At 45.3% G+C, this 23,101-nt stretch overlaps 1 protein-coding gene across 1 annotated transcript in view; it reads left to right on the forward strand.

Annotated features, from left to right (window-relative positions):
* Positions 1-23,101, forward strand: part of CENPJ (centromere protein J) — a 69,066-nt gene that overhangs the window by 40,624 nt on the left and 5,341 nt on the right. Inside the window, exons 12-16 of the mRNA XM_068266941.1 lie at positions 1,934-2,037; positions 3,061-3,159; positions 15,555-15,695; positions 17,260-17,344; positions 18,347-18,467. Coding sequence (XP_068123042.1) covers positions 1,934-2,037; positions 3,061-3,159; positions 15,555-15,695; positions 17,260-17,344; positions 18,347-18,467 — 550 coding nt within the window. The remainder of the gene's footprint in view (positions 1-1,933; positions 2,038-3,060; positions 3,160-15,554; positions 15,696-17,259; positions 17,345-18,346; positions 18,468-23,101) is intronic.

Genomic DNA, 23,101 nt, shown 5'->3' on the forward strand with positions numbered 1-23,101 from the left:
GTCATGTCCTGTATTCCATCTGATCAATTCTGCGCAAAATAAGAGAATAGAGTGCAGGATCGAGCGGAAAACATATTGTGCGTACCCAGCATTAGTTCTGCCCAGCAATGGCAAGCTTATCAATTAGATCAAGCAGCTAAATTAAGTGTAAAGCATGAGTTTAAACCGTGTAAACAAGTCAGGTGGTTTAAAGTTGCATGTATATAACTGTCTGTCCCAACATCTTGTAAGCAAACCGGATTGCAATCTAATGAAGGCTGCACAGCTGAAAGCTTGCTTACTCTTTATTCTTTGAAGTTAGCCAATAAATGGTATCATCCGGACTCAAAACTTATTGCTTTTACTGATGGCTAATACGGTACAATACTGCTACTACTATGGTTTTAGCTGTTCATTTTACGCTGTTTTAAATGCTTTAGACTATAGATAAAATTTTATGACAATACCAGTTAAAGTGCTTGGAGTCTGCCAGGAGAAAGCGCAATATAAATGTTCTGTGTCTTGACTTGACTTGTCTATGAAGAATATGGAAACTGGAATTGACTCAAACCTGCAGCGCCCTCTGCTGGTAGCTTCAGATTCCAGCATCTAATCACTTGCAGTACAGAAGAGCCTTGGTAACTTTGCGAGCAGAATTAGTTCTGGAAATGTTTGTAATCTTAACCACTTGTAATCTTAACCACGCTTATACCATGCGTCGGCAAAGTGGCAGCTGCAGGACCAGCGACGCAGTACTGCGTCGCCAGCTGCAGGCTGATTAATCAGGAAGCAGCCGCTCGCGCGAGCGGCTGCTTCCTGTCAATTCACGGCGGGGGGCTCCGTGAATAGCTAAATGTAAACACAAGCGGAAATAACGCTGGTCCTTAAGTGGGGGTAAAGGGTGGGTCCTCAAGTGGTTAAAGAGAGTCTGAAGCGAGAATAAATCTCGCTTCAGACCTCATAGATAGCAGGGGCATGTGTGCCCCTGCTAAACCGCCGCTATCCCGCGGCTTAATGGGGTCCCTTCACCCCCAAATCCCCTCCATACAGCGGGGGAGCGTTTCCTCATTGGGGCAGGGCTAACCGCCGCAGCCCTGCCCCACGTGCGTCTGTCAGACGCGTATTTCCGCCTTCTCCCCCCCCTCCCTCAGTCTTCCTTCACTGAGAGGGGCGGGGGAGAGGCGGCGATGCGCTTCTGATAGACGCGACTGGGGGCAGGGCTGCAGCCATTAGCCCTGCCTCCAGGAAAAGGAAGATTTACGACCAAGTATGGCGGGGGTGGGTTTGGGGGTGAAGGGACCCCCGTTTAGCGGCGCGACAGCGGCGGTTTAGCAGGGGCACACATGCCCCTGCTAACTATGAGCTCTGAAGCGAGATTTATTCTCGCTTCAGACTCTCTTTAAATCAATGCAAATTTCCCCATAAGGATTAATGGAAAGATGATTCCTTCCCCAATCCAAAAACAAGAGAAAAATATTTAATACGAAGTACTGTATAAAGTAAACATGTAAACAAGACTTTCACCATAACTGACAGAATCACCGCTATCTGTCGGCTCCCCTCAACCATTTTTATGTGTGTGGATTTAACAAGGAATTTATCCAAGAGGCCTCATTCATACTCAGACACTTTCAGCCTGCATTTTACACTTTGTTACACGTATGGGATTACTCGCAATGCCGCGATTGCAGCGCATTTGCAATTTCCGACTATTGCAAGTGTGCTGCGTGTAGCATTTTCCCACATCGCGATTCTCATTCCCTGGAATGAGAATCGAATGCCATTACCAGAAAATTGCAGAACACAGCAATGCAGGTTTGCGAGTGCGAGTGCGAGTGCGGCCTGATAGTTGCTTTTGCATATTTTAAGGAATTCACAGAAATTTTACCTTGTACAATCCTGCACATGTTGACATTCTGTGCTTGTATATAACCAGTCCATGTTGCTCTCATAGGCCTATCCTCCCGGAGCTTCAGACAGGCATCACTTGGAGAATCCAGCCATTCTGAGCTGCCACGGGTGAAGATGGCAGATCCAGCAGCCAGCACCCTGTCACAGGTACAAGACTTTGAAACTAATTGTGAATTGCACGTTTTCAGAAGGCATGGTAAGCCCTCAATAATCAGAATTTGTAGATTTAAACGTTTTTTTGTTGACTGGCTGTGTATACTCAAATGCAAGTTGACCTTTATATGTAACTCGTTTCAAAGGGGCACTATGGTGAAAAAATGATTTTCTGAAAACTGCTAACATACATAATAGGAAAGGCATTACTTTTTAACAGCGTTTTCTGTTTATTAGTTTGTAGAAGTACTGATTTACAACATGTGACGTGGAGTCTCCTCCCCACTTGGTTTGCTGCTTTCTGTATCTCTTTACCAGGCAAGAGTAGCTGTGAATTCCTCCCTGCACACAGGGCTCTGAGAGTGTGCTGTGTATTTACTTTTGGAAATGTTGTAAGTTTGTAAATAAGCAGGCAGCTAAATTAGGTTTTCTCTGTATTTGAACTCACAACCTTGTGTGTCACAGGCAGATTCACAACCTCTTTCAGCAAAAATGATTCTACCTCCAGAGGAATTCACTTGATGAACAGCTGCTACTGTTTGGTAAAGAGATACAGAAAGCAGTTAAAGCAAACCAAGTGGGAAGGAGACTCCAAGTCAATAAGCAGCCTTACTGACGGAAGAGCAGCTGTCACATGTTTTCTATTTAATGTAGAATGTTGCCATATTCATGTAAAATGTTCCATTTTTGTATAGGGGTGTGTGCATTAAATGTTTATCTGGGGCAAACCATTTTAGTTGTTCCCGATCCACCTGACTCTGTCCATCTCATGCTGCAAATACCTTCTTTGATGTCAATCAGTAGCTGCAGCGCAATGAAAGAAAGAGCGGTGCAGAATTGCCAACTATATACTCCCAGTCTGTCTCCTTGCAGCACAGTAAACAGCAGGCATATTTCTCACCTTATATTTGATTATATATAGTTCTTATATGTAGGCAGCAAAGTGTTTTTGCTGCTGTTTGTTGGTTGTCACATAGCTCTGGAACACAGTAATGACTGAACTGTGATGTCCTGCAGATCTCTGACAAGTTGCCATCTACAGAAGGAAGAATGGAAAGCGTGCCAGTGAAAGACCGCGATGATATCCAGGGAGAAGTCACATATCCAGATGGGAAGGTGAGTATCCTCTCTGCATGCATTGTATAATGTCTGCTGTCATCTATCCGCACATTGATGCAGCGAGATGTATCCGCAGTCTTGTTGTGCACACCTGTGATTGGAACACAGACATAACAAATGGTGCTGATTGATGCTCTTCGTCAATGTGTCCAGCTTGGTGCTGTGGCGAAAGAGCATATCCTTGTTTATACCATGAAAAACTGTTGTTTTGAATTCTTAAATTAGGAAAGGGTAGAAACTCGGGAGAGCTTGCCAAGGTCATGTGACACTTGTGAGCCTGCCACCTCCACAGGCTGTGAGAGGCGGGATTAGCATCTCCTCAGGCTATGAGAGGCGGAGTTGGCCATCTCCCCAGGCTGAGAGGCAGGGTTAGTCATCTCCCTATTCTGTGAGAGGCGGGGTTAGCCATCTCCCCAGGCTGTGAGGTGGGGTTACCCATTTCCCCATGCTGTGAGAGGCGGGGTTACCCATTTCCCCATGCTGTGAGAGGCGGGGTTACCCATTTCCCCAGGCTGTGAGGCGGGGTTACCCATTTCCCCAGGCTGAGAGGCGGGGTTAGCCATTTCCCCAGGCTGTGAGAGGTGGGGTTAGCCATCTCCCCAGGCTGTGAAAGGTGGGGTTAGCCATCTCCCCAGGCTGTGAGAGGTGGGGTTAGCCATCTCCCCAGGCTGTGAGAGGTAGTGTTGGGCGAACACCTAGATGTTCGGGTTCGCGAACGTTCGCCGAACATCGCCGCGATGTTCGGGTGTTCGACCCGAACTCCAAACATAATGGAAGTCAGTGGGGACCCGAACTTTCGTGCTTTGTAAAGCTTCCTTACATGCTACATACCCCAAATTTGCAGGGTATGTGCACCTTGGGAGTGGGTACAAGAGGGAAAAAAATTAGCAAAAAAAGCTTATAGTTTTTGAGAAAATCGATTTTAAAGTTTCAAAGGGAAAACTGTCTTTTAAATGCGGGAAATGTCTGTTTTCTTTGCACAGGTAACATGCTTTCCTTCCATGCCAATGTCAGCATACTACGGGGTTAGTCCCGCCCTGTAACCCCTCCAGGACCTGTCCATATAAATTTTGCACACTCCCACCCCCAGTTGCTTTTTTTTCTCGTCCTCCTCCAGGACTGTCACTAGGCTGATTTCCCAAGTAAATTTTGTTATATTTTAGCATTTCTTTTTCCGATTTTTATTTTTTGCCTCACCTGCTGCTCTCTTGGCAGCCATCCACGCAGCCCCTCACTGTGTGAAGTCCCCGCTGTTTCACCTTAAACAGGTGTAGGCGCTGGGATAACCCCCTCTTTCTGCTGGTCTTTCTGGGGGTAAAGGTTGTGCAGAGTTGTGCTGTAAATCAGCGCCGACAGGGAGTAGGCAGCTGCAGTAACGCTATGTGTTCCACGCTGGAGTGCAAGGAGACTTCCGGGAGGAAGTGATGTCATCTCTGCACTTCCTGTTTTCGGCAAGGAAGGAGATTCAAATAGCAGGGGATCTCAGTAAGCAGAGACGTCGGACATTGCTCTGGGGCAGTGGAGTACGCTGAGGGGACTGTGCCTGGCAGACTGCTGAGCAGGTAAGCGGCACACAGAGCGGCAGACTAGTGAGTGTTTAGTCGCTCTGGTGTCCCATGCTGATGTCTATCTGCTTATACATTCAAGTAGTAAAGAGGTCGGCACCACTCCAAGCATCAGGAAAAGCTCTTTTATTGCATCACCATTGTGGCTTAACCTCTTTACTACTTGAATGCTTTGAGCACCTCAGTGGACGCAGAGGTGAAGGTCGAGGCACACTCATCTTCTTTCTGGTGTGGAGCTCCTCCTGACTACAGAGTGTATCTGCTTATACATTTAGGTCTTTGCTGAGGATTGGTACTGATATTTGGCTGTACTTGCTGTCAAGATCCTAATCTCTACAGTGACTGTGTTATAGGTGCGTAACAATAGGTTTTTGCTCTACCTGCAAGCTCTCACTTACTGCATCATTAGCCTCATCTAATGTCTCACATGTGTATTTGTAGATTACTCTGCATGCGTGAGATATGGATTCGGTGGCTGCTGCCTACGAAACAGATCAGCCTGGAAATGATAGGTGGGGCACGGTGATATATATATTTATTTATTTTTTTAAAAAAATAATTTTTGTTTTTGAGGCGCTTTTTACTAACAGAAATTTATATTTCTGTTTGTTCCCTATGCAGTTCCTCCCAACCTGAAGAAAATCCGTCTGCATCAAAGCGCGGATCCTCTTCAAGATCTAGTAAAACTCGATCAAATAGAGGTTCTCAAAGTCACGATAGAAGTCATAAGGAATTGAAAAAGTGTTGGGCTTGTGGCCGAGAATGTATGCCAGGGAAACTGGTCTGCTCAGAATGCTTTTACTCCATTCCGGTTGAGGAAGAGCCGACAGGAGAATTTAAAAATCTTGTAAGGGAGATTGTGCAGCAATCCTTGGCTGAGCACGCCCATACGTCTGCAGCACATACGCGTGATTCAGACCCTGACCAGCCTGAGGAAGAGGATGGTCTGGCTGTAGGATTTGACTTTTCTCTGGTTACACCCTTTGTTAGGTCTGTTAGACAGGCCTTGCAATGGGAAGAGGAAGAGGAACCACAGTCGAAAAGACGTTGCTTTTTCCCGCATCTTAAAAAGAAGCCCTTAGCATTCCCTGTAATGGAAGAGATTACTGAACTAATTCAGGACGAATGGTCCAAACCAGAGAGAAAAGTGTCCATGTCGAATCGTTTTTCAAAATTATATCCTATGGAGGGTGAAATTATAACACAGCTAGACAGCCCACCTGCTGTTGATGCTTCCGTTATCAGATTAGCAAAACACGTGACACTACCTCTTGAAGACGTGGTATCCTTCAAGGAACCCTTAGAGAGAAAGGTGGATACGGATCTTAAAAGAGCCTATAGTTCTATGGGATCTGTGTGTAAACCCGCAATTGCACTAACAGCTGTGTCTCGCGCATTAAGAGTATGGACGGAGAATCTGGAGGGAGCTATTCAAGATAATGTAGATCGAAAGACTCTAATCAAGGCGTTGGAGGAATTCAAATTAGCCTCAGACTATGTAGGTGAAGCTGCTATTGACATAATTAGAGTGGCAACACGCGCAATTTTGCATACAGTAACAGCTAAAAGGGCCATGTGGCTACGTCCCTGGGCAGCAGATACTAATTCCAAGACGGCATGGTGCAAGATCCCGTATGACGGAAAAAATCTGTTTGGTCCAAAGATGGACACTGCTATTTCAAGAGTAACAGGGGGTAAATCGGGCCTTCTTCCCCAGGAAAGACGCCAGAGGAAAACTAGGCCCAACGATAGAAGGTCGTTCCAGAATAAGTTTAGAGATTATAAGTCCAACAGAGGTTCCCAGTCCTTTCGTAGAAACTGGCAGAGTACGCAATCAAACCTTTCAAAATTCAACAAACAGAAAGGAGCCAGTGTTAATACACAGTCCACAAAGTCCTTCTGATGCGGGGCCCGCCCACAGGGAGCCGGTAGGGGGGCGACTCCAGATGTATGCACAACTGTGGGCAGAAAACATAAAGGACCCTTGGGTCATAAATACAGTATCATGGGGCCATTCTTGGAACTTCAAAAGAGAACCCTCCTTACCACACTTCATACCCACGTCTCTACCAAGATCGCCACAGAAGCTAGAGATCCTAAATCAATATGTACAGGAATTAGTGGACAAGAAGGCAATCATAGAAGTAGAGCAAGAGCAAAGATTTCAAGGACTTTACTCCCCGTTGTTCTTCGTGACAAAGAAGTCGGGTCAGTTACGCCCAGTATTAGATCTACGTTTTCTAAACGACCACATACAACAGGAGAAATTCAAGATGGAATCATTACAGACAATCATACCAACGATCCAATTAAAGGACTGGATGATAGCAATAGACCTAGCAGATGCGTACCTACACATACCAATACACAGGATGTTTCAAAAATACCTCAGATTTTCGATAGGGGAGAGACACTATCAGTTCAGGGTATTACCCTTCGGCATCTGTACTGCCCCGAGAACGTTTACAAAAATACTGATCACGATTATTGCTTTACTCAGGTGTCAGGGTCTCCACGCTCACCACTACCTGGACGACATCCTACTGGTGGCATCATCCGAAATAATTCTATTGCAACACAAACAGTTACTGTTACAGACTTTACAGAGGTTCGGCTGGTTGGTAAATTGGCAGAAAAGCAAACCCAGACCAACACAGAGGATTTTGTTCCTGGGAGCGGAGATAGACACGAATGCAAATGCAGTCAAGTTACCTACAGAAAAGCTGGAAGCTATCATCACAAAGGTACTAAGTCTACAGAGAGTCACCCACATATCAGCAAGACAATGTTTGGCACTAATAGGGATGTTTTCAGCCTCCATACCGATGGTAAAATGGGCAAGGTGGAACATGCGTGCCTTCCAGAAGGGATTTCTGGACCAATGGAGGGGCACAGACTATCAGCAGCGGATCAAGATCTTTCCCAGGATGAGGGACGAACTCGTTTGGTGGAGCAACAGAACAAACCTCCTCAACTATCAGCAGTTAATACCTTCGCCGCCAGTCATAATAACGACAGACGCAAGTCGGTGGGGTTGGGGTGCTCACCTAGAGAACAGCTTTGCCCAGGGCAGATGGGACATGGATCCAGAGGATACCCCGGCGAACATCCTAGAGACGAGGGCAGCATTCAAAGCAATGTCACACTTTGCCTCTCAGATCACGAACAAGGGAGTGTTATTCAAAATGGACAATACAACAGCAGTTGCATATCTCCAGAACCAAGGAGGGACACGCAGTCGCACACTCCTGAGAGAGGTGGAACCTATAATGGCATGGGCACAGGAAAATTTACAATATCTTCGAGCAGTACATATTCCAGGTGTAAGGAACCAGATAGCGGACTCATTAAGTCGTCAATGGCTCGATTACAACGAGTGGAGCCTCAACAAGGAGGTATTCGATATGATCTGCAAGAGATGGGGAGAGCCACTAATAGACCTTATGGCGACACCGATGAACTCCAAGTGCAGGAAATTTTTTTCGAGGTACAAGTACCAACAGGCGGAGGGTTGGGACGCACTGTCGGTCCCATGGAATTTCAGCATAGCATATATATTCCCTCCAATTCCAATGATTCACAGGGTACTGAAGAAAGTACAACAGGAAGATGCTACAGTCTTGGCAGTACTTCCATACTGGCCTCGGAGGCCATGGTTTCCCCTACTGCAGAAACTAATATCAGCTCCCCCCATACCGTTACCGAATCGACCAGACTTGCTCTCCCAAAACAGGATTTTCCATCCACATCCGGAACTCCTCAGTTTGACGGCATGGAGACTGAGAGGAAGAAGTTAGCAGAATTGGGATGTTCTACGGATGTTATCAACACCTTGCTCAAGGCAAGAAAGGGTACGACTAACGTTTCTTACCACAGAACTTGGAATAAATTCATTAAGTTTCTTGAGGAAGATAGTATACAAATAGAGGAGGTCCAAGTAACCACTATTTTGGCATTCTTACAGAAAGGAGTAGACATGGGTCTCAGTCTAAGCACCATCAAGACGCAAATATCGGCTTTATCAGCACTTACACATAAGAAGTGGGCAATTGAACCGCTAGTGGTCCAGTTTATTCAGGCAGTGACTAAAATAAGACCTCCAAAAAAGAACTGGTATACCCAGTGGGACCTACCACTAGTACTTAAAGCATTAACAAAAGTTCCTTTCGAACCAGTCGAGACTTGTACGTTAGTTAATCTAACGTTGAAGGTAGTGTTTTTAACAGCAATTACCTCCGCAAGACGTGTCTCAGAGTTACAGGCCCTCAGTTGTGACCCTCCATACATACAATTCTTCCCGGACAGAGTGTCGTTGAGACCAATAGACGAATTCATTCCAAAGGTGTCAAGAACATATCACTTTAATCAGGAATGGAACTTACCAGCTTTCTCTGATGATACTTCAGAACTTCCAAACAGTCTCAATGTACCTGAATTATTGAGCAAATATATCCAAAGAAGGTTGTTCGTAATTCCAACAGGTTATAGGAGAGGCCAAGCAGCTACAACCAAGACAATAGCTACGTGGTTGGTGAGGGCTATTAAAATGGCCTACAGTATTATGGGTAAAACGCCACCGGAAGAGGTCTCGGCACACTCCACGAGGTCGATATCAGCATCCTGGGCAGCACTAGTGAAGGTGTCACCAGAAACGATATGCCGAGCTGCCAACTGGTCATCTCTGAATACATTCATCACACATTACAAGGTGGACCCTGGACTGTTGTCCACGGTTCAGTTTGGAAGGGAAGTGTTGTCTGCAGTGAAGATGACTAAAGATTAAATTATTTTATTTTTTTGATGTCTGTAAAGATATGAATTGATAATATCTTTGGTTACTTGTTAAACTTGAATAAATTGTTCTGCATCAAGAATATTCCCTCCCTTCAGTGTATGTATAGTTAAATCCCCGTAGTATGCTGACATTGGCATGGAAGGAAAACGGAAAATTGTATACTCACCTTTCGGTAATTTTCCTTTCCTTCCAATGACCATGTCAGCATATGAAGGGCCCACCCTTAGTTCTGTCTGACATTTGGACTAGTAAAAAAAGCAACTGGGGGTGGGAGTGTGCAAAATTTATATGGACAGGTCCTGGAGGGGTTACAGGGCGGGACTAACCCCGTAGTATGCTGACATGGTCATTGGAAGGAAAGGAAAATTACCAAAAGGTGAGTATACAATTTTCCGTTTTTTGTAGGCATGCAGTCATAAATGTAATACATATAAGAGGTTCCAGGAAAAGGGACCGGTAACGCTAACCCAGCAGCAGCACACGTGATGGAACAGGAGGAGGGTGGCGCAGGAGGAGAAGGCCACGCTTTGAGACACAACAACCCAGGCCTTGCATGAGGACAAGAAGCGTGCGGATAGCAATTTGCATTTTGTCGCCATGCAGTCATAAATGTAATACAGATGAGAGATTCAATAAACAGGGACCGGAAACGCTAACCCATCACAGATGTTCATTGTTCATGTTACTTGGTTGGGGTCCGGGAGTGTTGTGTAGTCGTTTCCAATCCAGGATTGATTCATTTTAATTTGAGTCAGACGGTCTGCATTTTCTGTGGAGAGGCGGATACGCCGATCTGTGACGCTGCCTCCGGCAGCACTGAAACAGCGTTCCGACATAACGCTGGCTGCCGGGCAAGCCAGCACCTCTATTACGTACATTGCCAGTTTGTGCCAGGTGTCTAGCTTCGATACCCAATAGTTGAAGGGTGCAGATGGATTGTTCAACACAGCTATGCCATCTGACATGTAGTCCTTGACCATCTTCTCCAGGCGATCGGTGTTGGAGGTGGATCTGCACGCTTGCTGTTCTGTGTGCTGCTGCATGGGTGTCAGAAAATTTTCCCACTCCAAGGACACTGCCGATACCATTCCCTTTTGGGCACTAGCTGCGGCTTGTGTTGTTTGCTGCCCTCCTAGTCGTCCTGGGTTTGCGGAAGTCAATCTGTCGGCGTACAACTGGCTAGAGGAGGGGGAGGATGTCAATCTCCTCTCTAAAGTCTCCACAAGGGCCTGCTGGTATTCTTCCATTTTGACCTGTCTGACTCTTTCTTCAAGCAGTTTTGGAACATTGTGTTTGTACCGTGGATCCAGAAGGGTATAAACCCAGTAATTGGTGTTGTCCAGAATGCGCACAATGCGTGGGTCGCGTTCAATGCAGTCCTAGGCCGAAGAGGTCATAGCCTAGGGTCACAAAAACCTGTTTATTTGGGCAATTTCAATGGTAGTGATGCTGACGTACATAAATCTCAGCCATGGCCGTTAGCAACGTCTGAATTTCACGAAATGTCTCATGCAGGTAGAAGACATATTATTAGACTTGGATTCCAAAGATGGGGTCCCTACATCTCTGCAAACCAGAGTTACAGGGGTCCAAAATTGGTAAAATCCCCCATAGGCTTTCATTGCCTCCCTATTTCACTTTCCAAAATCTCACATCTTTTCAAAGGGCAATTGCTCAGCAGTGGCAAATTTTCTAGCATTGTAGGGAGCCTTAGGGGGAACATGACTGGTGAGTTTCGGGCCCCTAGGCCGAAGAGGTCATAGCCTAGGGTCACAAAAACCTGTTTATTTGGGCTATTTCAATGGTAGTGATGCTGCCGTACATAAATCTCAGCCATGGCCGTTAGCAAACGTCTGAATTTCACGAAATGTCTCATGCAGGTAGAAGACATATTGTTAGACTTGGATTCAAAAGATGGGGTCCCTACATCTCTGCAAACCAGATTTAGAGGGGTGCAAAATTGGTAAAATCCCCCATAGGCTTTCATTGCCTCCCTATTTCACTTTCCAAAATCTCACATCTTTTCAAAGGGCAATTGCTCAGCAGTGGCAAATTTTCTAGCATTGTAGGGACCCTTAGGGGGAACATGACTGGTGAGTTTCGGGCCCCTAGGCTGAAGAGGTCATAGCCTAGGGTCACAAAAACCTGTTTATTTGGGCTATTTCAATGGTAGTGATGCTGACGTACATAAATCTCAGCCATGGCCGTTAGCAACGTCTGAATCTCACGAAATGTCTCATGCAGGTAGAAGACATATTGTTAGACTTGGATTCCAAAGATGGGGTCTCTACATCTCTGCAAACCAGAGTTACAGGGCTCCAAAATTGGTAAAATCCCCCGTAGGCTTTCATTGGGCCTACTATTTACCGTTCCAAAATCTCACACTATTTCAAAGGGCAATGGCTCAGCAGTGGCAAAAGTCACCAGTCATGATCCCCCTAAGAGTCCCTACAATGCTAGAAAATTTGGTACTGCTGAGCCATTGCCCTTTGAAAAGATGTGAGATTTTGGAAAGTGAAATAGGGAGACAATGAAAGCCTATGGGGGATTTTACCAATTTTGGACCCCTGTAACTCTGGTTTGCAGAGATGTAGGGACCCCATCTTTGGAATCCAAGTCTAACAATATGTCTTCTACCTGCATGAGACATTTCGTGAAATTCAGACGTTGCTAACGGCCATGGCTGAGATTTATGTACGTCAGCATCACTACCATTGAAATAGCCCAAATAAACAGGTTTTTGTGACCCTAGGCTATGACCTCTTCGGCCTAGGGGCCCGAAACTCACCAGTCATGTTCCCCCTAAGGGTCCCTACAATGCTGGAAAATTTGCCACTGCTGAGCAATTGCCCTTTGAAAAGATGTGAGATTTTGGAAAGTGAAATAGGGAGGCAATGAAAGCCTATGGGGGATTTTACCAGTTTTGGACCCCTGTAACTCTGGTTTGCAGAGATGTAGGGACCCCATCTTTGGAATCCAAGTCTAACAATATGTCTTCTACCTGCATGAGACATTTCGTGAAATTCAGACGTTGCTAACGGCCATGGCTGAGATTTATGTACGTCAGCATCACTACCATTGAAATAGCCCAAATAAACAGGTTTTTGTGACCCTAGGCTATGACCTCTTCGGCCTAGGGGCCCGAAACTCACCAGTCATGTTCCCCCTAAGGGTCCCTACAATGCTGGAAAATTTGCCACTGCTGAGCAATTGCCCTTTGAAAAGATGTGAGATTTTGGAAAGTGAAATAGGGAGGCAATGAAAGCCTATGGGGGATTTTACCAGTTTTGGACCCCTGTAACTCTGGTTTGCAGAGATGTAGGGACCCCATCTTTGGAATCCAAGTCTAACAATATGTCTTCTACCTGCATGAGACATTTCGTGAAATTCAGACGTTGCTAACGGCCATGGCTGAGATTTATGTACGTCCGCATCACTACCATTGAAATTGCCCAAATAAACAGGTTTTTGTGACCCTAGGCTATGACCTCTTCGGCCTAGGACTGCATTGAACGCAACCCACGCATTGTGCGCATTCTGGACAACACCAATTACTGGGTTTATACCCTTCTGGATCCATGGTACAAACACAATGTTCCAAAACTGCTTGAAGAAAGAGCCAGACAGGTCAAAATGGAAGAATACCAGCAGGCCCTTGTGGAGACTTTAGAGAGGAGATTGACATCCTCCCCCTCCTCTAGCCAGTTGTACGCAGACAGACTGACTTCCGCAAACCCAGGACGACCAGGAGGGCAGCAAACAACACAAGCCGCAGCTAGTGCCCAAAAGGGAATGGTATCGGCAGTGTCCTTGGAGTGGGAACATTTTCTGACACCCATGCAGCAGCACACAGAACAGCAAGCGTGCAGATCCACCTCCAACACCGATCGCCTGGAGAAGATGGTCAAGGACTACATGTCAGATGGCATAGCTGTGTTGAACAATCCATCTGCACCCTTCAACTATTGGGTATCGAAGCTAGACACCTGGCACGAACTGGCAATGTACGCAATAGAGGTACTGGCTTGCCCGGCAGCCAGCATTATGTCGGAACGCTGTTTCAGTGCTGCCGGAGGCATCGTCACAGATCGGCGTATCCGCCTCTCCACAGAAAATGCAGACCGTCTGACTCATATTAAAATGAATTAATCCTGGATTGGAAACGACTACGCAACACTCCCGGACCCCAACCAAGTAACATGAACAATGAACATCTATGATGGGTTAGCGTTTCCGGTCCCTGTTTATTGAACCTCTCATCTGTATTACATTTATGACTGCATGGCGTCAAAATGCAAATTGCTATCCGCACGCTTCTTGTCCTCATGCAAGGCCTGGGTTGTTGTGTCTCAAAGCGTGGCCTTCTCCTCCTGCGCCACCCTCCTCCTGTTCCATCACGTGTGCTGCTGCTGGGTTAGCATTACCGGTCCCTTTTCCTGGAACCTCTTATATGTATTACATTTATGACTGCATGCCGACAAAAAGCATGTTACCTGTGCAAAGAAAACAGACATTTCCCGCATTTAAAAGACAGTTTTCCCTTTGAAACATTAAAATCGATTTTCTCAAAAACTATAAGCTCTTTTTGCTAAATTTTTTTCCCCTCTTGTACCCACTCCCAATGTGCACATACCCTGTAAATTTGGGGTATGTAGCATGTAAGGAGGCTTTACAAAGCACGAAAGTTCGGGTCCCCATTGACTTCCATTATGTTCGGAGTTCGGCTCGAACACCCGAACATCGCGGCCATGTTCGGCCCGAACCCGAACATCTAGATGTTCGCCCAACACTACACGTGACCCGTTCGGCCAATCACAGCGCTAGCCGAACGTTCGGGTAACGTTCGGCCATGCGCTCTTAGTTCGGCCATATGGCCGAACTCGAACATCACCCGAACAGGGTGATGTTCTGCAGAACCCGAACAGTGGCGAACACTGTTCGCCCAACACTAGTGAGAGGTGGGGTTAGCCATCTCCCCAGGCTGTGAGAGGTGGGGTTAGCCATCTCCCCAGGCTGTGAGAGGTGGGGTTAGCCATCTCCCCAGGCTGTGAGAGGCGGGGTTAGCCATTTCCCCAGGCTGTGAGAGGCGGGGTTACCCATGAGGCGAGGTTACCGATTTCCCCAGGCTGTGAGAGGCTGGGTTAGCCATCTCCCCAGGCTGTGAGAGGTGGAGTTACCAATATCCCCAGGCTGTGAGAGGTGGAGTTACCAATATCCCCAGGCTGTGAGAGGTGGGGTTGGCCATCTCCCAATGCAGTGAGAGGGCGGGGTTAGCCATCTTCCTGGGCTGTGAGAGATGGGGTTAGCCGAGCGCTGGGCAAACTACGGCCCGCGTGTGCTGTTACACCAGCCCGCCGTCAGGCGGCCGGATTCCCCCTCCCTGTAAAATAGCAATTGGGCAGCGGGGGATTCTGAAACTCGCCTCCACTCACGGAAGTCCCGCAGCGTCTCCATGGCAACAAGACAGTGTAATACGCTGGCACGTCCTGATGTCACGTGACGTCCTGTTGCCACGGAGATGATGCGGGACTTCCGTGAGCGGAGGCGAGTTTCAGAATTCTGTTGCTGTACGCTCGCTTTTTTACAGGGAGGGGGTAGAATTTAAAGAATTAGGCCAGGGCCGCATGAAGTTTGCCCAAACCTGGGTTAGCCATTTGCCCAGGCTATAAGAGGCAGGGTAGAGCAGGCTCTGGGCAGATTAGGGGTGAAATTACTGAATGAAAGCAAAGTGATCAGATGATGCAGGATCTGCAGTGATCACATGTGCAAACACCACCCACCTTATTACATCTGTCTAAACCAAAGCCAACCTCCTCCAACCAGTACCCCAGGCTGTAGGCCACAAGAGGTCAGCTGCACAGTAGGCAGTCATCACAAAAAGTCAGATACATGGACCTGATATTGGATATCAAGTGTGTCTGGAAACTGCAGCTTGTTTTAACAACTGTTGCCAAGAGCAACGGCTCACATTTTACAAACTCTTTACATAATTTAGCTTCGTTTTTGTAACACGTCGATTCCCTTTACCCCAGACAGAGCGCATTCTACGAAATGGCTGCCATGTCATCTTATTTCCTAACGGGACACGGAAGGAAGTGAGTGCTGATGGGAAATCTACAACGGTGACCTTTTTCAATGGAGATGTGAAGCAAGTGCTGGCAGATCAGAGAGTGGTGTGTATTCACTGTGAGATGATTGATTGGTATTCACTGACTTCTTTTATTGGGTGCACTTTGCTAGTAATGGTTTAAACCCTCCTTTTTGCAGTCAGAACAGCCTTAATCAGTGGCGTAGCTAAGGAGCTGTGGGCCCCGATGCAAGTTTTACATTGGGGCCCCCCCAAGCACTCTATACATAACAATTGATAAGGTGCACCAAAACCTACCATTGGCAATTACAATGTCAGAGGTGCAAGAAGGGAATGGGGAGCAATTTGTTAATAATATTCAAAGTATCTATAGAAGTGATTATTATGAGCAGAGGACCAATAGAAAGCTAATTCTGCAGTTGAGGAAGGGCCTCGATGCGGTCGCAACCTCTGCACCCTCTATTGTTACGCCCCTGGCCTTAATTCTCTGTGGCATAGATCCTACATGGTGCTGGAAACATTCCTCAGAGTTCCTCAGGTTGACTTGATAGCATCACACGGTTGCTGCAGATTGGTTGGCTGCTCATCTGTTTCTCTTTCAAATATTTTATTGAAAGTTTTATGAAAGTGAACAACAGTAGAGGGATATGCATTCAGATGAGTCGAACAGAGTGACTTTCAGCACATCTGTTTCTCATCTCCTGTTTCACCACATCCCAAAGGGGGATGAGATCTGGTGACTGTGGAGGCCATTGGAGTACAGTGAACACTTCGTCCCCAACTGGTTTCCTAAAACATGACAATGTGAGCTTTGTCACAAGTACACTGGGGTCATAAAGGGAAGGGATAGTAAGTAACAATACGTAGGTAGACTGTGGCGTTTAAACACTGCTTATTTAGTACTCAAGGGCCCAAAGTGTGCCCAGAAAATGTACCTTACACCAAGGGTCCCCAACCACTGGGCAGTGGGACGTTCTGCGCCAGGCCGAGGCTAAACTGCTGCCTCTGAATGATTTTTATGCTCCTCCATGCTGCGTCTTTCACAGTAACGCACCCCCCCCCCCCCCTTCCGCTGCTGTGAAGAGGCAGACGCAGGAGAGCGCCTTCCTGTAGCGGTGACATATATCGCGTTACCAGGGCACCGCTCTCCTGCTTCCTGCCTCTTCACAGCAGCCAAGGGACGTGCTGCTGTGAAAAAAGACGCAGCATTGAGGAGAGGGGCTGACCAGCTGAACCTGAAAGAGGAAGCGGCCGCCACTAAGGGAATACTAAAAAAATGTGGTATGGATAGCTGTCCCTGGGTCGAAAAGGGTTTGGGACCCCAGCCTTACACCATTATGCTACCAGCCTGAACTGTTGGTACAATGGATTCTTGTTTTCATGTTGTTTGTCCCTACCTTCTGAATATTGCAACTGAAATTGAGACTTCTCACACCAGGCAATGCTTTTCCAATGTTTTATTGTCCAATTTTGGTGAGTCTGAGGAAATTGTAGCACCAGGGCCCTTATCTTGGCTGACTGGCACCTGGTGTGGTCTTATGTTGCTGTAAGCCCATCTGCTTTCAAGGTTCAACATGCTGTCTGTTCAGAAAAGCGGATACAGTTTCTGTGTGAGATATATATTGAAGTGTTCTTATCTCCTATGCTAGATTTATTATTACGCCGATGCCCAGACTACGCACACAACCTATCCAGACGGGATTGAAATCCTTCAGTTTTCTAATGGACAAATAGGTGAGTTAATGAAAAACTCCTGATTACACTGCAGGAACCTGTCTGCATGAATGACCAGATGGACCACACTCACTGAAAGGACTAGATAAACGTGGATAAAATATAGGCTTAAAACTATAAAGGTAGCGGTAACTTCGGTGGTTCTCTGATATTCCTGCACTTATACCAGCATTTATTGTGGTATTGATAAAACCATGATACAGGAGATATGAGCAGGAACAGAGGTGCCAGAAGAATAAAAGGTAATACAACTTTAAAGAAGTGGCAGTGGCACCTACTCCTATGGACATGAAAGACAAACGTGTTTTACGTTTAACAATAGAAAAATGTTATTGATACAATCTTTGGTTAGGGGTGCAGGAAAATCGCTTAGCAATACTTTGTTGTGATTTTTTTTTTTTTATGTTTGGCGATTTGTGATGGGAGAAAGGAAAAAATTTTACTTGCCGGATTGCAACACGCCATTCACCGGCATAACACATGAAAGTAGTGGTGGTAATGCAGTTGCAGAAATGTTAGTGAAATCGCAGTCCCACCAAATGGAAATCAGCACTTAAAAGTTGTTTTACTCATCAGTGCAGAATCCCCCCCCCCCCCCCCCCCCCCCCCCAAGTGGGAGGGATCATTGCTTTCTAGTAATGTTTGTGAAGTTTTTGGCTTGTTTAGCTGATAATGTAGCCAAAGACTGAAATAAGGTGGTTTCAGGGCATGCTTGAGGCAGGGAACACACTTGACTGTTTTCGTACGTGTTTTCTGCACAGAAAAACTGAGAACTCATGTTAAAAAACTGACATTCTGCATCATGACTCTGCACATTTTGTCAGTTTTTTTTGTATCAATTACATCAGCTGCTATGAAAAAACGCACGCGGTTTCCTGCATAGAGACACACTTGGTGTGCAGAAAAAGTATGCAGGAAAACGTGCACAGAAAACTGAAAGACAAGTGTGTTCCCTGCCTTACAGTATTAGACGTTGAAAGTGTTTTTTTTTTTTTTCCTCAGAAAAACATTTTCCAGATGGCAAGAAGGAAATAACGTTTCCTGATCAGACCATAAAGAACCTCCATCCTGATGGAAAGGAAGAGAGCATATTTCCTGACGGAACCATAATCACATCTAACGTGTAAGTAGCAGTATAGGCTGAGGGTTGTCTTAGCAGGATGTAACACGATTCTGCTCTGAGCTTTTTTTAAAAGTGATGTTTAGTGACTGTTGCTTGCTCTTTGGCTTGCTGAATAGTTGTGCAGGATCAGGCTGTGCACAGGGGCCACTGACTTCCTGTCATCTGCAGTTTGAAGTCCGATGTATACATTTTCTATGTGAATACAATTTTTTTTTTCTTCAATTTATGTTCTGTTATCTTGACCTCTGAAACAACAACTTAAGTGAGAGGGAAATAGAGGCTGCTATATGCATTTCTTTTTAAAGAAAACCTAAACTGAAAATTAAGTCAAAATAACCATACACAGGTCATACTTACCTCCTGTGTAGTCTACTCCTCAATTTCTTTCTCATCTCCTGAATCCTGTTTATCCACTGTGATCAAGGGAATTCTCTGTCCTCCATTTTGAAAATGGCCATTACCCCATAACAGCTTCCTGGTCAGCAAACTGTTAAACTGTAACATCGTCCACTTGAGCCATAGGAAAACATGGACATTACGGGGCACATCAGTTGTCCACTCAGCTATAACGGACAGCAACTGATATATGTCAGTTCTGACAAAATGTTGTCAGAACTGGAAGGGATCATTGTCAGAAGAAAATGGTGAGCTTCTGAGAGGAACTGATGGCAAGATAACTGTTTAATGTTCATTTGAAGTTACCTCATGTGTTTATTTAAACTAATTTTACTCAGTACAGGTTCCCTTTAAGCAATATCAGTTGCCTGGCTATCCTGCTGATCCTCTGTCTATAATGCTTTTAGCAATAAACCTTAAACAAGCATGCAGATCAGGCATTTCTGATCTGCTGCATCCATATCTCTCTAAAGCACAGATGTCGAACTCCAGGCCTGGAGGGCCAGATCCATGCTAGTGTTTGGGATGGACTGAGAAAACCACACCTTTCCAGAACCATCAATTCATTTGAGCTGTTAATGTGAGGACCTTGGCTCTCCTAGGACCGGTTTCACATCAAAGCCTTGTACACACGGCTGACTTAGGTCGGCTGATACCAACCACCTCCGCCGACAATCAGGCGTGTGTACGGCGTCCAACGACCCCCTCTCAGCGGACAGATCTACTCCACCCCATCAACGCAGATTCCCCGCGTGTCACACATGCGCCGTTTGTTGTCGCTCCACATAGCAACACAGCAGATGCCTGTGCGCAGCCTGGTCTAACGACATCCAAAGGAATTTGATCCTCGACGGGTGGCATCAGTTGGGCATGTGTATGCACCCTAACTTCAGTTGTACTTTAACCACTTGAGGACCTAGGGCTTTCTACCCCTTAAGGACCGGCCACTTTTTTTCCATTCAGACCACTGCAGCTTTCACGGTTTATTGCTCGCTCATACAACCTACCACCTAAATGAATTTTGGCTCCTTTTCTTGTCACTAATAAAGCTTTCTTTTAGTGCTATTTGATTGCTCCTGCGATTTTTACTTTTTATTATATTCAGCAAAAAAGACATGAATTTTGGCAAAAAAATGATTTTTTTAACTTTCTGTGCTGACAGTTTTCAAATAAAGTAAAATTTCTGTATACATGCAGCGCGAAAAATGTGGACAAACATGTTTTTGATAAAAAAAAAACCCATTCAGTGTATATTTATTGGTTTGGGTAAAAGTTATAGCGTTTACAAACTATGGTGCAAAAAGTGAATTTTCCCATTTTCAAGCATCTCTGACTTTTCTGACCCTCTGTCATGTTTCATGAGGGGCTAGAATTCCAGGATAGTATAAATACCCCCCAAATGACCCCATTTTGGAAAGAAGACATCCCAAAGTATTCACTGAGAGGCATAGTGAGTTCATAGAAGATATTATTTTTTGTCACAAGTAAGCGGAAAATGACACTTTGTGAAAAAAAAAAAAAAAAAAAAAAAAGTTTCCATTTCTTCTAACTTGCGACAAAAAAAAATGAAATCTGCCACGGACTCACCATGCTCCTCTCTGAATACCTTGAAGTGTCTACTTTCCAAAATGAGGTCATTTGTGGGGTGTGTTTACTGTCCTGACATTTTGGGGGGTGCTAAATTGTAAGCACCCCTGTAAAGCCTGAAGGTGCTCATTGGACTTTGGACCCCTTAGCGCAGTTAGGGTGCAAAAAAGTGCCACACATGTGGTATTGCCGTACTCAGGAGAAGTAGTATAATGTGTTTTGGGGTGTATTTTTACACATACCCATGCTGGGTGGGAGAAATATCTCTGTAAATGACAATTTGTTAATTTTTTTTACACACAATTGTCCATTTACAGAGATCTTTCTCCCACTCAGCATGGGTATGTGTAAAAATACACCACAAAACACATTATACTACTTCTCCTGAGTACGGCGATACCACATGTGTGGCACTTTTTTGCACCCTAACTGCGCTAAAGGGCCCAAAGTCCAATGAGTACCTTTAGAATTTCACAGGTCATTTTGAGAAATTTCGTTTCAAGACTACTCCTCACGGTTTAGGGCCCCTAAAATGCCAGGGCAGTATAGGAACCCCACAAATGACCCCATTTTAGAAAGAAGACACCCCAAGGTATTCCGTTAGGAGTATAGTGAGTTCATAGAAGATTTTATTTTTTTGTCAAAAGTTAGCGGAAATTGATTTTAATTGTGTTTTTTCACAAAGTGTCATTTTCCGCTAACTTTTGACAAAAAATAAAATCTTCTATGAACTCACCATACTCCTAACGGAATACCTTGGGGTGTCTTCTTTCTAAAATGGGGTCATTTGTGGGGTTCCTATACTGCCCTGGCATTTTAGGGGCCCTAAACCGTGAGGAGTAGTCTTGAAACGAAATTTCTCAAAATGACCTGTGAAATTCTAAAGGTACTCATTGGACTTTGGGCCCTTTAGCGCAGTTAGGGTGCAAAAAAGTGCCACACATGTGGTATCGCCGTACTCGGGAGAAGTAGTACAATGTGTTTTGGGGTGTATTTTTACACATACCCATGCTGGGTGGGAGAAATACCTCTGTAAATGGACAATTGTGTGTAAAAAAATCAAAAGATTGTCATTTACAGAGGTATTTCTCCCACCCAGCATGGGTATGTGTAAAAATACACCCCAAAACACATTATACTACTTCTCCCGAGTACGGCGATACCACATGTGTGGCACTTTTTTGCACCCTAACTGCACTAAGGGGCCCAAAGTGCAATGAGTACCTTTAGGATTTCACAGGTCATTTTCGTTTCAAGACTACTCCTCACGGTTTAGGGCCCCTAAAATGCCAGGGCAGTATAGGAACCCCACAAATGACCCCATTTTAGAAAGAAGACACCCCAAGGTATTCCGTTAGGAGTATAGTGAGTTCATAGAAGATTTTATTTTTTTGTCAAAAGTTAGCGGAAATTGATTTTAATAGTTTTTTTTCACAAAGTGTCATTTTCCGCTAACTTGTGACAAAAAATAAAATCTTCTATGAACTCACCATACTCCGTACGGAATACCTTTGGGTGTCTTCTTTCTAGAATGGGGTCATTTGTGGGGTTCCTATACTGCCGTGGCATTTTAGGGGCCCTAAACCGTGAGGAGTAGTCTTGAAACCAAATGTCGCAAAATGACCTGTGAAATCCTAAAGGTACTCATTGGACTTTGGGCCCCTTAGCGTACTTAGGGTGTAAAAAAGTGTCACACATGTGGTACCGCCGTACTCAGGAGAAGTAGTATAATGCGTTTTGGGGTGTATTTTTACACATACCCATGCTAAGTGGGAGAAATATCTCTGTAAATGACAATTGTTTGATTTTTTTACACACAATTGTCCATTTACATAGAAATTTCTCCCATCCAGCATGGGTATGTGTAAAAATACACCCCAAAACACATTATACTACTTTTCCTGAGTACAGCGGTACCACATGTGTGACAATTTTTTGCAGCCTAGGTGCGCTAAGGGGCCCAACGTCCTATTCACAGGTCATTTTGAAGCATTTGTTTTCTAGACTACTCCTCGCGGTTTAGGGCCCCTAAAATGCCAGGGCAGTATAGGAACCCCACAAGTGACCCCATTTTAGAAAGAAGACACCCCAAGGTATTCCGTTAGGTGTATGGCGAGTTCATAGAAGATTTTATTTTTTGTCACAAGTTAGTGAAAAATGACACTTTGTGAAAAAAAACCAATAAAAATTAATTTCCGCTAACTTTTGACAAAAAATAAAATCTTCTATGAACTCGTCATACACCTAACAGAATACCTTGGGGTGTCTTTTTTTCTAAAATGGGGTCACTTGTGGGGTTCCTATACCGCTCTGGCATTTTACAGGCCCAAAACCGTGAGTAGTCTGGAAACCAAATGTCTCAAAATGACTGTTTAGGGGTATAAGCATCTGCAAATTTTGATGACAGGTGGTCTATGAGGGGGCGAATTTTGTGGAACCGGTCATAAGCAGGGTGGCCTTTTAGATGACAGGTTGTATTGGGCCTGATCTGATGGATAGGAGTGCTAGGGGGGTGACAGGAGGTGATTGATGGGTGTCTCAGGGGGTGGTTAGAGGGGAAAATAGATGCAATCAATGCACTGGGGAGGTGATTGGAAGGGGGTCTGAGGGGGATCTGAGGGATTGGCCGAGTGATCAGGAGCCCACACGGG

The sequence above is a fragment of the Hyperolius riggenbachi genome, chromosome 2, assembly GCF_040937935.1.
Source record: "Hyperolius riggenbachi isolate aHypRig1 chromosome 2, aHypRig1.pri, whole genome shotgun sequence".
NCBI classification, from domain to species: domain Eukaryota; kingdom Metazoa; phylum Chordata; class Amphibia; order Anura; family Hyperoliidae; genus Hyperolius; species Hyperolius riggenbachi.